The sequence below is a fragment of the Chironomus tepperi genome, unplaced genomic scaffold, assembly GCF_022539635.2.
Source record: "Chironomus tepperi strain 1889 unplaced genomic scaffold, CSIRO-AGI_Ctep_v1 contig_221, whole genome shotgun sequence".
Classification (NCBI taxonomy): Eukaryota; Metazoa; Arthropoda; class Insecta; order Diptera; family Chironomidae; genus Chironomus; species Chironomus tepperi.
In genome coordinates, this window is record NW_027226343.1 from 215,214 (window position 1) to 233,396 (window position 18,183).

An 18,183-nucleotide genomic window follows, 5' to 3' on the forward strand; every position below is an offset into this window, starting at 1 on the left:
AAGAATACATTGTTGGTTTTTTTTTTGGGTATGAATGAAAATTTTTAATTTTTTTCTTTATTCAATTTTCAACGACCATGCAAAATGTGCATGGAAGTGCCTTGTATATTTCAGTTTTTTTTTTCATTAAATGGAAGGAAAACAAAAAAATAAAAAAAAAGTATAAAGAGAATTCCTTTTAACTATACTTGAAGCCAATTTAACATTTTCATTTAAGTGTGTTGGTTTAAAAACGCAAATTTTATTTTTTTTTATCTTTTTCGCTAATTTCTTTCATCTTTTTCTTCATTTTTTTTTCTTTTATTTAAATATTTACACAAATTCATATTATTTTATTTATTTATTTCATTAATGAACATTTTCATTTTCTGTTTAATTTAATTTATTTAAAATGAATTCCTACTTGAAAAAAAAAAATTGCTAAATAATTTATTTAATTTAATTTCATTCTTCATTTCTTTTCATTTTCTTTTTAATGTTTGTTTTTTGTTTTATAATTTTTTTTTGTATCACTATTCATTTAAATAATACAATTTTCATGTCATTGGGTGAATTTTGTCAGGCATTTTGCACGGTGGCTGGTTGATAGTTTAAGTTTTTTGGATGTTAATATGATTTTAAGGTGATTAAAAGCCTATTTTTGGGATTGTTAAGTTTAAACTAACCTCAAAGTCCAATGTCAATTTATTTAAATTTATTAAACTAGTTTAAGTTAGACTTTATAAGCCAAACTTTATAATACAATATATATATGTTACCAATAGGCTACATTCAAGGGGATAATGGAGGGTTGAAAACATCTCCAATTCTAAAATATGTTCAATTTGCTAAGGTTTTTCAGTAAATTAATCCCGAACAGCACATTGTATACACTAGGGCACCGTAACCTTGCCTTATTACCCTAACAGACAATGAGAATGATCATGATCAATACTCATAAAATTGAACATGCTCAATTACACATTGATTGAGTTTACTCAATAGCACGATCATTTTAGTGTGTATATCCTTTGTCTGTTGGAGTTAACGATAAGAAGCGACACCACAACGGTTGATTTCGACCCATTTTTATATCAAAAAAGGGTAAAAAATTCCGTTCGTCACATTGTGTCGCTCAGGAATTCTTAAAATTTACTTTGAATTTGTTTAATTAAAATTTATTAAATAGTTGAATTTTTGGATGCATTTCTGATCCATAAGTAAGCAAAACTAGGATGTTGACATGCCCTAGTAGATTAATCAAATCTATATTCAATGAAATGCTATCGAAATTTCATCAAATCTGATCAAAATTCTTAGAATTTCCCAGAACTCGAAGTCGACTCGGAATTCGTATGAAAAAATCAATTCAAGTCGACGACTCAAACTCTCAAATATAAAATTGGAGTCAAATTTCGATTAAAAAATTCCCACAAAATTTCAAATAATATATCTCAATTCCACCTGCAAAACATCTGACAAAATTCCATCAAGGACCTCTCCGACTTTCATGAGAAATCACGAAAGTTTTCCTACAAACTTCTTCGTCCTTTCCATTTTTCTTCCTCAAAACGAATGAAAAGAACAAAAAAACATTTTTAAAATAATTTACAATTAGCTTGCGTGTTTTGTTGAATAATTTAATGTACAAAACTTTTTTCATTACGATTAAGAAAAATGGCTGTGGTTCCATTTTTTACCCCTCAGAAAAACAAAAAAAATTATTTTAAATAAATACTTTGATTTGAAATTTTTCTTCTTTTTTTTGCTTTCGCGACTTTAAGAAGTTCTTTTTTCAATTTTTTTTATGTCTCAAATGCAATAAAAATTTTTCATACTCTTTTTTTTTTTTTGTTTTAAATATTCATCTTTTTTGTGTACTTTTCAGCCTAAAATACAGTTTTTTTTTTATTTATTTATTTCACAAAAATTGTTATCTACTGAGATTCATTTTGAGTTTTTTCTTCTGCATCATCGCTTATCAAACATGTGTTTGTGTATGTATATAAATGTGTGTTTATGTGTATAATGTAAAAATGTAAATTTGATTTTTCCTCCTTTTCTGATTTTTACAAAATAAAAATGTTTTTCATTTAAAGCTTTTATCATCGTGGTGCGTCTTCCTTTTTGTGCATATCATTCGCAGTTATGGGTAATGGACCAACAGATGGTGGTTTCATTGGACCATTAGGCGGTAGTCTATGATGAGGTGATGGCACAGTCGGTGGATGTCCTTGTTGTGGCACGGGACTAGGATCTTTGCCTCGATAAAGTGCTGTCGCTTGTGCATAAGCTTTCGCTTCTTCAGCACGCATAGCATCGAGCATTGGATTCATTGGATATGATCGAAGCATTGGATCCATTAAACGATATGGATCTCGGTACGGATCTAATGCTGGTGGCCAACCAGGTGTAGGCGGGTAATGTGGTGGTAATCCAACGAATGATCCTGGCGGTCCAATCATTCCACCACGTGTTAAATGAGGTGGAGGTAGCATATGTGTAGGATTTCGACTAGCCATTTGCCATGCAGCCATTTGATAGCGTGGATCAGTTCTCATTAACATCTCAGCTTCATCTTTACGTGGCTCCTCCTTCACCCGAATATCACTGTCGCCATTCCTCAATGGTGATCTATCCCTGACTAATTTTGCACTATCATTAAGTCTTTGTTGTTGAAGCATTCGTTCACGTTCCATTTCACGACGTTCCATCTCTCGTCTCTCTTTTTCTTTACGCTCACGCTCCCTTTCACGCTGCTCACGTTCTTGTTGCTCTTTTCTAAGCTTCTCTTCACGTTCACGCTCTTTCCGCTCCTTTTCTTCACGTTCACGTCGCTGTCTTTCTCTCTCCTCTCGTTCACGCATTTGTCGTTCACGTTCTTCGGCTTCACGACGTGCTGCATCTAATCCTGGATCGGGTTTCATTGGCCAGGCTGCTGTTAGTGCTTGCGGTGGTGGATAACCCATGTTTCTACCCAAAGCAGAACTGAAATTTATGAACAAATTGATTTAGTATTTTGGATTGGAATAAATGAAGTTTAAGCTTACTTTCTCCATGGATCAAGAGGTCCGCCCAATTGCATTTCTCTTGAATATGGCGATAATCCACTAAATGGTGAAGCAAATGGTGATCCATAGCGTCCGAATGGTGAAACTCCTGTTTAGAATAGAAATAATGTTAAAATGGATACAATGAATAAAATGATTGAGATCATTGGGGGTAGATTATATTGTACATTGATAGCTTAATTGAATGGTAAATTCACTCCAATAATTACAGAATAGATATGCTAGAATGTCAGTTTATTTATATAAAATTTGTATAGTCTATAGAACTGTCTACGAAATTGTTGTCGAGATAATGTTGAATGAAGATTAATATAGTAGATAAATCTACAGTCAGAAACGAATAGTGGAGATGAATTTATGTCAACAAAATAGGTTATAAATTTAATTATCTCATGCCATCTCAAATATCCGAGATTATCGGCTATGAAATTCCTCATTCGGGGATTTTATATCTCGCATCATTAACAAAAGAATTTCGTAGTGATCCCCTCATGTTAAGTATTCAGTTTTAAAAGCTATAAATAAAATTAATTTCATGTCTCTTACCTAAGCCCGAAGGTGAACTGAGAAAATTAGCGGTCATAGGATCAAAAGGTCGTCCTTGCATAGATGGTGGTGGTGCTTGTGGAAAGCTTGATGGTGTCGTCAGTTCATGAGATCGAACAGATGGTGATGAGGGTGGTGGATACATCGGTCGTAACATTGTTTCAGGTTTCACACCGGCAGCCGAACTTGCCTTTTCAGGATTCTGTTTCGCTTGATGATGATAAATTTCCCACGCTATTCTCACATGCATTGCATTCCATCGACCCGTCTTCTATAAAGTTGTTATTTTTTTGTTTTTTTGAAAAGAGAATAGGAAGAAGATATTTATATTATTTCAGTATTGTGATTTTCATGTCATGAGAATGTTTTTCAATTTATTTATTTATTTTGCTTCAATTTTATATTCATTTAAATATTTCCCAAGCTCTTAACAATAAAAAATTTATATATAGACACACAATCAATAAATACAAAAAAAAAAAATTTCAGATACGAATAAATGAAGGAACAAATTTTTTGGCGCAATACTTTATGCAAAAAATGTTTATGGCATTTTCATCACTTTGTTTTTATTAGGTTTATAGCTGAAGGTCCTTTTCGGATTGATTGAGCGATTTTTTTCATGATAAAATAGAAATTCTGTTTTTGAATTTTGAATTGAGAATAAAATTGGTTTTTAATGGAAACTGTTATGTTCAAAGCATTTAAAACTTTATATTTGATTGTTGCCATTCTCTAGAATCTAAATATACAGTTAAAATGAGTTATTCTAATGAAAAACCATGATAAAAATGTAAAATACTTTTCGAAGTGAGGAAATTTTTCAAATTTTAAAATTCAAATTTCGAAAATACGTTAAAAACAAATTGTGATGAAAAAGCATTTTGCCAAAAAAAATAAGCTCTTCCATATTTCGTACATGTCATACCAATTTCTTACTAGTTTAATATTATTTTTCGATTTTGTAATGATAAAACTAATAAATGAAAATAAAAAATGATCGAAAGCAAATAAAGCAAAATAAAAAGTAATTCCTTTTTTCTTCGATCAGCAGCAATTTTTTCATATGATATCGATAGACATAATAGCTTTCATGTAAGAATTTTTATTCCTCAGATTAATAAAACATAATGAAACAACAAAGGCAATGAAATGAAAAAGAGGGATATAAAGTGGGTGTAAGAGGACAGACCAGAAAAGAGTTCGAAATTTGAAATAATAATAATAATAAAAAAATTAAAGAAAGAAAAACATGATAAATGAAAAATAACCTACCACTTGTTTCGGTTTTGTTGGATCAACTACGGCTGGAGGACCTTGCTGCTGAATGTTGTTAAATTTTTCGGTATAATGAATAACAATATTTTTCAGTAGTGTGTTTACACATATTTAAATATTTGTTGATTTTTTTTTAACAACATAGATATGATGATAATGATATGATGAATAAATTTTCATGATGATGATGATGATGATGATGATTTTGATGATAATAATTCGTAAAGTGTTGTGTATATTTGCATTCATGATAGATAATGTTATTTTTTTTGGTGAATATGTGTTGGGTTTATGTGAATATTTAAATAATTTATGGATTATTACATGAAAATAAACAAAAAAAGCAAATAACATCGAATGAATATAAAGTTCAATGATAATATTTATAAATGTGATTATTGGAGGTTCCAATTATCATAAAATATTTTTGTTATATATGTGAAAATTTACGACTACCAAATTTAAATATAGGCAAAACTAAATGATTGATCAATTTAAAATTCAATCTGGTTGGTCGATAAAAAAGGCATTTAAAATATTTGTAAGTGATGCCAAAATCGTGCCGAATTCGGAAAATTAAATAAGTTTTAAATTGAAGGCTAATTTTATGGTTTTACAAATCGAGAGCTATTTTGGAATGTTATAAGCTTGACTATTATCTTTAATTTTCTCAATTTTATGCTTGATCTTCTCTTAAAATTGATCAAAATTCAAAATTGATCTCAAAATTTGTTGCTCAGTTCAAAAAATATTCACTGAAATTGCATTATTTGAAAAAACCGTTAAAATTTAAATTAAAATCGACACGTTTCGTAAACATTCCTTAGAACCTCTAATATTCACAGTATGCACAGCACATAAATGTATGATTTTCTGATAATGATTTGTATACATTTAACTAAAAATATATTATGTGTGTTTATATTTGAATATTGCCCAACTATTTAATGAATAATTGATTTACTCTACTCAATTATTATGCCAAAAAATGAATTTTTTGTTTCTCATTACTACATGATTGTTAATAAATGATAAGGCAAATTACAAATATTTTAATGATTTAATAATCTCACACGTTTAATCGATGTAATTAAAATTAATTAATAACAATTAAATAAGCTTTGCTTACCTTCGGTACAAATGATTGTAAATGACTAGGAGGCACAAATTGCGTTGGGCCACTGAGACCAGGATGAAGAATACCCGATGGATATGGATATGGTGGCATTCCCATTAGTGGTGCCGTTCGATAAAATGGCGAATCGCCAGCACCAATTTTCGGAATGTCTTTAAATAGTGGCGGTGGAAATATCGATGCTGATGGTGCACCGGGCAATAATGCTTGATGTTGATGTTGGTGCTGATGCAAATGAGTATGCTGATGTTGATGATGGTGTAGCTCTTGTCTTAAAAATGGGATATTCGAGGCAGACTGTTGAGCTATTGTAGGTGTTGTCGGTGCTGATCCGCTATTTGAAGAAGATATTGAGTTATTGGCACTTCCAGGTGGTGTTGCTTGGGCTGACGGCCGTGATGATGACGACGTCGGTATGGATGCAATTGCAGAAGTCACAGGTGATGATGGAATCGATGATGTTGGTATTGATCCTGATGGCGGTTGATTAAGACCGCTCCTATCCAGAAATCTGTTATCCAATTCTCGCCTCAATAAGTCTGCTTGGTCAGCTGTAAAATAAATATTTGTGTTTATAATTATCAAGTTAAAATGCCACACACATGATAATAATACTTACGTTTATTTGTTAAGAGTGATTCCGCTGAAAACGGATGTGAATTAACAGAAGCGACAGACGTTGGCACAGCACTTGGAGGCGGTAATGGTGCGGCAAATGACGGTGATGGACCAAAGGAGGGTGGTGGTGCAACAGATGTTGGCGTTAAGGGCGTCGGTCGACCACCCATTCCGGGGCCGGCCATTGTCGTTATGATTGGTGAGGACATACTTGACGCTGACGAAAGTGGCGGAGGCCACGATGATGGTGGAGGAAAGCCAGGAATTTTAGTAGGATATGATAGACTAGAACCAGTATATAAACTCGATGCTGCAGATGATGTAATGACAGGCGGTTGACCTTGTAGACTGTAAGGTGCTAATAATGACGGTGAATTGCCCATTATCGGAGGCATATTCGCTGATGGTGGTTGACCTGTTGGCCCAGTATTATTATATGATATCACAGAAGAACTGGGTGTCACTGTCGTTGACTTTGATGATAAACTACTTACGCTGTAAGAGCCATAATATAACATGTTAGGAGAATTTTCATAAGATCTCATTGAACGCATGTCAACTTGCCTAAAATTATCTTTTTCTCTACTTGGGCTATAACTTCTTGGTGAATTAGTAGCTGCCGATGATGATGAATTATAATTTGGTCCAGCCGGTGTTGTGCTATTGCTAGATGACTGTAAATTATTTGTAGGTTGTGAATTGCTATTAGGCGTTACAGATTTAATTGGTTTCGATAATACTAATGGTGATGAATCACGTCGACTTTCAGACGATCGCGGCGATAATGCAGGTGGTGGTATTGGCGTTGGTGGCATCGCACCATACGGATGAGGAGGAATACCATAAGGTGAGTATAAGCCATAAGGATACAATGCACGATAAGGTGGTGCCGCTAAATGTCCTAACGGTCCAAGACCACCAAGTCCCATCATTGTTGGAATTCCGGGTCCATTTAATGTCGGCGGCATTCCAAGTGATGTCGGTAATAATGATGCATTACTAATCGACTGTAACTGTTGATTAGTCATTTGTTCAATTGTCGGATGTTGTGGCATTGATTGTGATGGTATTGATGGGGTTTGTGGCTGTTGCTGCTGCTGTTGTTGTTGCTGCTGCTGTTGTTGCTGTTGTTGTTGATGCTGTGTTTGTATTTGCGGCGTTTGTTGTTGCGGTTGCATTGAGGTCGGTGGCGTTTGTGCCGTTGATGTAGGAGTATTTGTTGAATTGGCAATTGATACAGGAACAACAGGGGGCGTTGATGAGCCCAATCTCGATGGTATTGATATTGACGACAATGATGATGTCGATGATACTGGTGATGGAATAGCCATAACACTCGTCGTAATCGGTGCCGGTTGTTGTTGTTGTTGCTGCTGCTGCTGAACATTACTTGTTGTCGTAATTGTGCTAGTCGTTGGTGCTAATAAATTCGATATTGTTGGCGAATGTTTCTTGCTACTATTATTACTACTGTTACTGTTACTGTTATTATTATTATTACTCGTTACAGTTGTTGTCGTTTGGCCACCCGGCGATCCTGCAGACGGCGATGACACCATTGTCTGCTTTGAATTTGGTGATGATAGTGATGTAGTGGTGCATGTTGTTGGTAATTTATTATTATTTACAGTTGCTGATGCCGGTACCTTACCATTCGGTATTGTAGCTGTTGTTGTGCTTGTTTGTTGTCCATTATTCTGTATAGAACCAACATGATTTGGTAATGATGTTAGATGTGTGTTAAGAGGTTCATTATTAACCTGCAAATATACAAGAAGAGAAATTGGGTAAATAAAAATAAATGTAATGTAATTTATTGTAAGATAATGAATGAAATTCATGCATGCAAAGAGTCAGTAATTGAAACATAAATAATTCATTTTGTTGCCCAAGTCATGAAAGACCATCATCAACATAAATATATACATATATATATATGCACCATAAGAGAGTAACGAAAGAAAAACCGACATTTGTATATTGCATGTCTTCACAAAGTGGAAATAAACATATTGCAATTGTTTTGTTCCTTATTCTCTCTTAACATTGAGTTAATGTAAATGTGGAAAACGCAATCAGTTGAATTGCATGTCAGCTCATATTTTCCATATGCATGCAATTTCTATCTTTAACTTCAACTCCTTATGTTTCTTGCCATTTAATGTACTCAACTTATCGTATATGTTAAATTGCAAGTATCAAAAAAATAATATTTATAAAAAAAATATATAAGAAGTTATTTAAGAGTGAGCTTCAAGTCACGCATATTTAACTCTTTTTTATTCATTTTTTCATTCTTTTCTGCTGTTTTATTTTACGACTTTTTTTTATCTCCCTCACTTCTTTTTTTTCTTCTTTTACTTCTTTGTTAGTTCTTTATTTATTAATTTATAAATACAGCACGATAATAAATTTTATTCTTTTAAATCAACATTTAAGGGATTTTTTTTAGCTGTTCATATATACACATGTATTGTGTATTGTGAAGATAATATTATTTAGTTATTTGTGGAAACATAAAACCCCAAGTAATAAAAAGTCGCTGAATGTATTTTTTTTTTCCTTTTCATTGTGAAACTCTTTTTTTTTTGTTATTTATAATAGAAATTATTCTCATCGTGTACGACAGGAACATTAGGTGTTGTGTGTTTTATTAGCAAATTAATAAAGTTTTTTTTATTTGCTCACGAAATGATTTATTGATTTATTACTTTGTTAATTGAAAGTTCGCTGCTTTTAATGAGTTTTGCAGGCTTCTAAATTGCTTGTAAATGTCTGCTTCAGTTTTTGCTTCTTTAATAAGCTTGAATTTTGAATTTTTTGATGCAAAGGTTTCTGTATCTCTTGAGAAAAGTTCATTTTTGTTGATTTTTGCATCTTATCTACTGATTGTTTGCGTCTTTTATTCATATTTGCATCTTTATCGCAAGTTATGCATCTTTATAGCAAGCTATGCATTTTTTGAAATATTTAAAATTTACCGTAATTTTTTTTTGCATCTCTTATTCAAATTATAACGTCTTTTTGACTTATTTTTACATTTTTTTAAATAACTTTTGCATACTTTTTCATTTATTTTGCAAATTTAGCAATTTTGTATGAATAATTCTGAATTTTTACGATTTTATCAAAATTTTATTAAAATGATCTCCCATAAACTCTCGCACCACTGCCACAAAACAGCAGTAAAACAGTAAATATAAATATAATCCAATAAAATCATGAAATATTCTTGCAAAAATTTATTGGCAAGTCAAAATTATAGACACAACAATGAATTTCAAGCAGACGAATAAAAAAAAATGTGAATAATTTTATGAATGACAAAACAACAAAAGCAAATGCTCAAAACCAAAGTATCTATTCTCGACATCTTGTTAATGCCATTTTTATGCGAGTACTATTGTTTCATTCTTGCTCATTTATAATGAGACAAATCATTGATTTAGAATGGAATTCAATAGAAAAAAAATAAAATCCAATTTCATGAGGTCAATAATTGGTTTTCATTGAAACAATCTACTCGATTTGACTTATAGATTCCAATTAGAAGTCATTAGAAACAAAAGGAAATTTTCATTATTTTCAATTTATGGCTTCTCGAAAATCGTTTTGTACGAGTAAATTGTAAGCTTATTATTTCATTTAAAGAAGTAATTTTTTAAAAAGCTAATTAAGAGCTCATGTATCACCATAAAATTTTCTTTTTAACCAGAGAATGACTGTTATTGTCTTTTAGTGATTTTTACTTGAAAATATTATTGTTCTATGGTACTTTAGTAGCTTGGAGGTTTATTTTTGAAGACAATGAAATGGAGCTATTAAAAAATTTATTATCAATTTTACAGCTACTTTTTCTCAAATTTTCGTGTAGTGATTCAAGCATTAAATTTTTTTATTCTTTATTATTTGCAGTTTTATTGCAGAATTTGTGTTAAAAGTGAAAATAATAATAATGAAAGTTTGAGGAAGTTTTGGTTGAATTTTATATTTCTGAGGTCAAAATTCAAATAAAGGAGCAAAATAAAGCTTTAAATATGAAATAATCTACAATTTAGAACATCATCCGGCCAATCTAGACCAGCATAGCCCACTATAACACTGCCCGTCACACGGTAGCGCTATATAAATCATAGCAATACTGTAACTCATCAATCTCCCAACAATCAAAGCTCACCGATGTCATTATAAATCCAGATTAATAAAAAAATCATAAATAAATTATAGAACAAGTCTTAATCAAGACAAGTCGCCAACATCAAACTCATTCAATATCAAAACAAATCAAATTAAAAATGCATTTTCGACGAGATATCATTTTGGCTTCTGTTGATTTGAATAACTAATTTGAATATAGATGAAATGTATTGACATTTTTGTGGCTTCCGTTGAGAGTGTTTGTTAAATGAAGTTATATGAATATTTAATTAGAAAAGTTTCATGGGAGGCTCATAAGAAATGAGACTTGGTGATATAAGTAGAGCGATTACTAGTACTTAAGTTTGTAGATATTATGTGATTATGGACATATAATTAGTTGGAACTAGTAATATCATGTTTATAGACTAGACATTTCAACATTGACAAGTGGACTGAACTTGCCGCTGCCATTAATTGATATTGATTAATATTACTTGTAATAAATGAGAATAAATTTGTCAATGACTTTTTAGACACGAGCAAACTTGATTTTTTTTTGCATATCTGATACTTTATTGCTTGTTATGAATAACTTTGAGTCTGACAAGTTTTTATTTTTATGCAATAAGTTGTGGGGTTTATTGAACGTTATGTCCAGGTGCAGACTGTTTTAGAGGTGTGCTTGTAGCTATTATGTTTGTAATTAGTTCAACGTGTTACAGAAGGTGTGGGGACTTGAGGGAACTGGGGAAGGCGAAGTCTGACTCCATAGCTGACCAAATGTGGCGGTATTTCTTGATATCGTTAAATACATTTATGACGACCAAAGAGCTATCTGCACGGATAAATGCATTAAAGTAGAGAGTCCAAAGGATCTTTTCTCAATGGTGGTAGTCCTACAGTGAGGTTAAGGATGGTAAGGCTTACAACCGACCATTTCTGACTTGAATCAATTTGTACAAAGAAAACAACTTAAATTAAACATGACAGAAGGTCTAAACAGCCCCAAAATGTAAATTCATCAAGCCCAACTCATTTGTCCAGTAAGATGGCTTCCTTCAAACTTTTCCTTCCAACATTTTTACTGCTTCACATAAATTTTTTCACGATAGTACTTCAGAAAAATCCACAAAAAAAAAAAAAAATTATTCAATTGCAAAACTTCTTATCGAAACATAAAAAAATTTATGCTCTTTTTGCCTTCATTCTATTCAGCTCCTCGCATTCACATAAATTTATTTTGCTGGGGCAATAAACGTAAACTTTCTTATTTAACATAAAGAAATCGTAAGCAACATTTCGACATAAACGGTAACAAGTTAAGAGAGATATAATATATGAAATGGAAACAAAAAAAAAATATATAAAATAATAAAATATCAAATACTGTGCAGTGTATACACACACCAGAGGTGAAAAAAAAAAATGTGGATAAATTTTTTTTTATTACAACTTTACAAGTTTGTTTATTTGAAGCGCCTGATTGAGCCATAAAAATAATATTTTACAGCAGTTTTTTTCTTTCTTTCTGCCTCGTGCATGCGCTACAATTTTTTTCTCCTCTTTCTTTTCATATTTCTTCATTCTTCTCCGCTTTTTCAATTCAGATTTTTTTTATTTTAAATGAGAAAAAAATATTATTTTTATTATTCTATACAACAAGTTGATAAAAATTAATATGAATTTGTGAGGGAGCATCAATTTAATATTCAATTTCCATTTTATATCGATAAAAAAGAATTAATAGTTGAGTTATTAATGGAAATGGTTAATAGCGAGTATAAGCGCATTTATGGTAGGCAGTTTGACCTTTTTGGATCTGATTTATATTGTTTAATTGGTAGGCAACCTTAAGTTAGTGTAGGTCACTATAGAAACTAAAGAAAGCTAGTTTAAACGCATTTATGAGTGGCAATTTGATCCCTTTAGGTCTGATTTATATGATTCTATTGATAAACATCCAATAGCTAGATTAAGTCACTTTAGAAGACAAACTATGAAGCTTAACTCTAAGACTCTTTAGAAATAAGACAATATTGACATAAACACAACTGCATGTAAGCACATACCCAACTATAATCCCCAAAAAACCTCACCCAGAGGCTGACAATCCATCAAAAATTGCCACGCAGTCAAACCACTCTAAATACCACACATATTAATTCTTTAAAAAAAATCCCCAAAAAGATGCGCTACATATTTCAATGAAAAGGCATTTTTTTTCCCATTCTTTCCCATTATGATTGAAAGAATCGTGTCTTAACAATTATGTTCTTACAACATTTTAATCCACAATTCGATTAACTCGATGAATATACCATAAAATATGCTTGAAAAGAAATTCTTCTCTCTTATTATTTTATTATTATATTTTTTTTCTTATTTCGGTGTGTGTATTTGTCTGGAAGCGGCATCAGGCATGAAGGAGAAATAAAAATAAAGAAGAATGAACAGAAATAAAGTCAGAAGAGATAAGTAATAATAATATTAAGAGAAGAGATTGCCCTGAAGACGTGATTCAGAGTCGCAATAAAAATAAATTGTAATTTAAATTTATGCTAATAGCGTAGTCGATAAAAAAAACTTGAATTTTAAATGGCCTGATAGGAGATTGAGTATTTCACTCCATATAAAGTAGTAAAAGATGGGTATTTATATGCGCATCGTGAATATATATTTGAATTTATGGCGTTAGGGTGTCCAGAGTAGTTAAAATGTTCTGACCGATGAGTTGCTCTGAGATTTAATTGAATTTTGATATTTTAGAGTCCAATGCTGCTTAAAAGTCGTTTAAAAACTCAACATTCAATCTCAAGAAGTTCAAAACTTCAGATACCCTAATTCATACACAGCTAGCCACACAGTTTACAGTCTATACATTTATATTCAATTGAGATAAATCCCCCCATTCGATTCTAGCCACAAAAGCAGTTGAGAATGGCAAATAAAATATGAATTTATGAGGCGAAATTGATTATGTCCATTTTTTTTTTACATAATTTTTTATATTCCACATTTTGTATTGATGATTATTTTTATTATTTAGCCATCTATATATATTTAGTTTTTATGGACATGCCGCGCGAAGATTAAAATTTCAACGTGGATGTTATTTTATTATTATTTCAGAATAGATTATATTACTGCCTTTTTAACAAATAAATTAAGCACCGCGAAATCATCGATTTTGTCCATAATTTAGATACTTAATGTGACTATATGAATAAAAAGACCGTTTGCAACGACCATACATGGAAGTTGTGAATTAATAAACAAAAAAAGATGACAAGAAAAATAGTTTTGAGTAGACACAAATTTATGATAATTTATGATATGAACGCATTTTGTAAAGATGAAAATTTGTTAATTGGATAGTATATGAGTGAGAAAATGGTTGTAGATAACGTTTTGAATTATTTAAGATAAGTTTTTTGTTTGTGAGAGATTTAAAATGTTTTTATGACTTTTATATTACATATTCATGAGTCAATTTAAATTAACTGTGGATTTAGATTTAGATATGGTAAATTAAACAAGATTTTGTTGCATTGATTAACTAAATGAAAATATTGAAATAAATGTTGAATTTAGATAGTCAAATCCTAATTTATTGAAGTTTGGTTGAGATTCTTCTTGATGCAACGCTTGTGAAAAGTGATTAATTCAGTTAAATGCAGCTTAATTCAACTAAATTAACGTAAATTCAACTTAATTCAGTTAAATTCAGCTGAATTTTGCTTAATTTGACATGAATACAATCAAAAAACGCCGAACTCAGCTGAATATTGCTTAATTTGACAAAATAAACTTCAAAAGCGCTGAATATAATCAAATAAAGTTTAATAAAGAATAATTTAGCTGGATGAAGATCAACTAAATTATATTAAGCAAATTTTGGCATTAAAAAGTGAAATTTAAGTAAATAAATTCAGAAATTATTCATCTACTGCTGAATCTTGATTGTTTAGTTGTCAATTTACTTTTTTCGTAAACGTAGCAAATCTGAATATAACTAAATTACATTTAATAGTGACTATCCGTCATTAATGCTAACAACTTATTCCTCAGAATCTCTTAAACTGAACAAAAAGAATTGAAATAACACAAATTTCATACCTCCATGCACTCTGATACCACTTAAAGTGTTAATTAAATTATCTCAACATAAGACAAGAAGTAAAAGAAGATAAACAGACATACCGTAAGCAATCAAAATTGTTTTTTTTTTTCGTATGTGAAAAAGTGCTAAAAAGTATAATCATTTAATAATAAATAATTCTTAAGCGAATCTACCTTAAAAAAGCACGAGCAAATAATATTCTTCTTATATCAGTATTTTTAGAAGGAAGAAGATCCACAAGAAACCTCTTTGGAATAAATTTTATATTCTTTTTTTGGTTTTATATTTAATATTTTTTTTTTCATTTCCATAAGAAGAAGATGTTAAAAGAAGAAAAAATAACAAATCACGAGAGAGAGGCAAGCTAGCATGGAGGTGTCAAAAATTTTAATATGAATTGAATCAATTATCAATGGACAAACAATTCTCGTTAACAAGACACCCAACATACTAATAATGAACATAAATAACATTTTGTTTGTGCTACTCATTTTCAATGGGGTGAGACTATTAACGAAATATAAGAAAAAAGAAACTTCATTCTTCATTCAAGAAAAAAAATAAAATATTATTTTTCTTGTGAATTATTTAACAAGTTATTTTTTCACAGACGGTGACGTGTATAGGTATAATATGCATGTATACACACATAATATTTGTAGGTAAGATAGATATATGGCATGTAGTCGACTGTCTGTATAATATTATTTGTACTTTTTTTCCTCTCTTCATCATCATATGTTTGCACTCAAGAAATATTTATGTTTGATTCCACACGCTGTGTAAACACTCAAAAAAATATGTATTCAATCTTCTTCTTAAAAAAAACTTCTTTTTTATTGCCTTCAGTGTATATACATGAGATATATCCATGAAAGTAGGTGGAATGACGAGAATGGAAAGAAAAATTTTTAAGAATAAGATCACTTTGAAGATTAAAGTGAAATACAATAAGATAAAAAGCTGTCCACAGGCCAAGGTAAAGTATCAATTTAATATATTTACGTTAATACGTAAGAAAGATATTAAGAAGACATTGGGATATATGAAACAGGTTTTGTGTGACACACCACACATAGTGGCGGCAAAAAATCAATCTACAAGGAATTGGAAAAAACTCTTTAGGCTTCTCCGATTTTCGACATTCATCGTGAGTGATCAAAGAGAACACCTCTTATTTTCTGATATTATATTCCATCATCATCATCATCATCATGGTCGCCGTATATCCACTTCTTATTTTCTCATATGAACAATCTTTTATTTTATTTTCGTTATACGATATTGTCTTACTTGTTCATCATCATCGTCGTCGTTTTCAGACTTCAACGATGCTTTTTGATGGCCATCGCCATCATCATTAAGTTGTTAAATTTCATTATTGGCTAATAAACTATATAATCGCCTGTGAACAAAAAATAATAACAACAAAATAAAAATACAAGAAAAAAAACGGCGTTGAAGGAGAAACATCTCTCTTCTGTCTCATGTATGGATGTCTTCTTAGTATCAAGGATGGATATTTTTGCGGGAATGAGTGTAAGATATTGAGCAGTTTGGGTTAAGAAGGCATATAAGGATGATCATTTTGTCAGATCGATAAGGAAAGCAATACTTGAGTTTAAAAGACGAATGTTCGAATCCTAAAGAAGGATTCACTTAGCTCAAGAGTTTCCAAGGGTGAAGGATTCATTACCATGAAAGCCTTGGATTTTCAATTCTAAAGAAGGACTCATTTAGTAAAATGCACCCCAGCACCCATCCTCTAATGCCTTCCTTACTTCCCAATTTATACTCCATCATTTTGAACGTGGGACGTGTACACAAATGATATTGCATCCCATAATACACAATATTATAGCCCCTTATTCAAATTGCATTGTATGGATGACAAATTCTCTATAATCATCCACTCATATTAAATGTTCATAAATGAAATCTTAAGTATCACTCTACTGTTGTGTATAATATAAATAAAAATTTTTTTTTCTTCATATATGTATATATTATATCTCTCTCTTCGTGCCGCATTATTACTACTTTACTGTGTTTTATTTTTTTTCTGGCATCATTATTATTTTTATTATTATTATTCCTTTGCGTTCCTCACTTCTTATTGAGCAACTCACATCTCTGACTATTATTAAGAGTCATTTCGTTTTGTTGTTGATGAGAGATTAATCAGTTGAAACAACATAATAATATTAAATTAACTTGAAATATAAATAATAATGATTATACTTTTTTTACACGATTTTCTGTCATTTTTTTTTCTTTATTTATACTCATAATATAGTCAGTCAGTTAGTAGAGTAAGAAGATTCTTGATGATGTGATATTATGATAGAAAATGTCGGCAAATAAATGGAGAGATATTTAACTTAATTAAAAAAAAGTATAATTTATCCATTAATTTATCGTTTGCCGCAATTCTCATGGCAATTAGCAGTTTCAATGATCTTTTAGGATATTATATTAATATTCCACATGACCATTCTATTCCGACAATTTATATTTTTTACCGAGCTCAACCGAGAATCAAAGCCAAAAAGTATCATTTTATCTCATCTTTCAACTCAAACTACTCGTTTTTGAAATAATATTATGTCTCTTTTTCTGTGATTATTCATGGCACTTTGCCAACAATTTACACAGTGTATATAATATTGTATAGCACCCAGCTAGCATTATAAAGAGATCATTGTGCGAGAAGTTAAATGAATGTAATGTTGCTCCTCGATGTGTGTTTAAATAAATAAATAAATAAATGCCGTCATGTTAAATCTTTTGACGGCACATCGTAAAGAGCGTAAAGCCAGTTTATTTTTTATTAAGAGATATAAGTAAGATGATTATCATTGACTGGATTATTATTGCGGCGTTTTTTTATGTCTCTCATAAATCTTGTCATTTTTAAACGATTTTTTAAATTTTAAATTATCATTGTCAGCCATATTGGAATTTTTTTTGCTCACTTCGAAAAGTTTTTCATGATTAAAAGTTGTTTAACATATTAATTTCCAAGAAGCACTTCTTAATTATTCATCGCGTAAATGGCAAGAACAAATTCTACGAATTCTATCCCCGACAAACTTTTCACAACCCAACCAAAATTCCAAAGTAAATTTTTCCAAGTAGTCAAATGAGCAGCACAACGTGGCCCCATTTATCTTACAAAAAAAGTATCTTTAAAAAAAGATGAAAAAAGTCAGTGAGGCAGTAAAAACAGTATAAGAGAGTGATTGAGTGGATGAAATAACAAGAAGTTAAAACGCTAATTTTTTGACTAATTAAAT

At 30.8% G+C, this 18,183-nt stretch overlaps 1 protein-coding gene across 5 annotated transcripts in view; it reads right to left on the reverse strand.

The window, feature by feature from the left end:
* Window positions 1-1,403: 1,403 nt before the first annotated feature.
* tay (tay bridge) overlaps window positions 1,404-18,183 on the reverse strand; it is a 79,812-nt gene continuing 63,032 nt past the window's right edge. For 3 of the 5 annotated variants that reach the window (XM_070640722.1, XM_070640725.1, XM_070640726.1), the window contains 7 exons: window positions 7,192-8,387; window positions 6,629-7,122; window positions 6,004-6,560; window positions 4,872-4,919; window positions 3,597-3,867; window positions 3,030-3,138; window positions 1,404-2,967 (listed from right to left, as the gene is read on the reverse strand). In XM_070640722.1, the coding sequence (XP_070496823.1) occupies window positions 2,085-2,967; window positions 3,030-3,138; window positions 3,597-3,867; window positions 4,872-4,919; window positions 6,004-6,560; window positions 6,629-7,122; window positions 7,192-8,387 (3,558 nt within the window). In that variant the 3' untranslated portion in view covers window positions 1,404-2,084. The remainder of the gene's footprint in view (window positions 2,968-3,029; window positions 3,139-3,596; window positions 3,868-4,871; window positions 4,920-6,003; window positions 6,561-6,628; window positions 7,123-7,191; window positions 8,388-18,183) is intronic. The other 2 variants (XM_070640723.1, XM_070640724.1) reach the window with 2 other exon arrangements.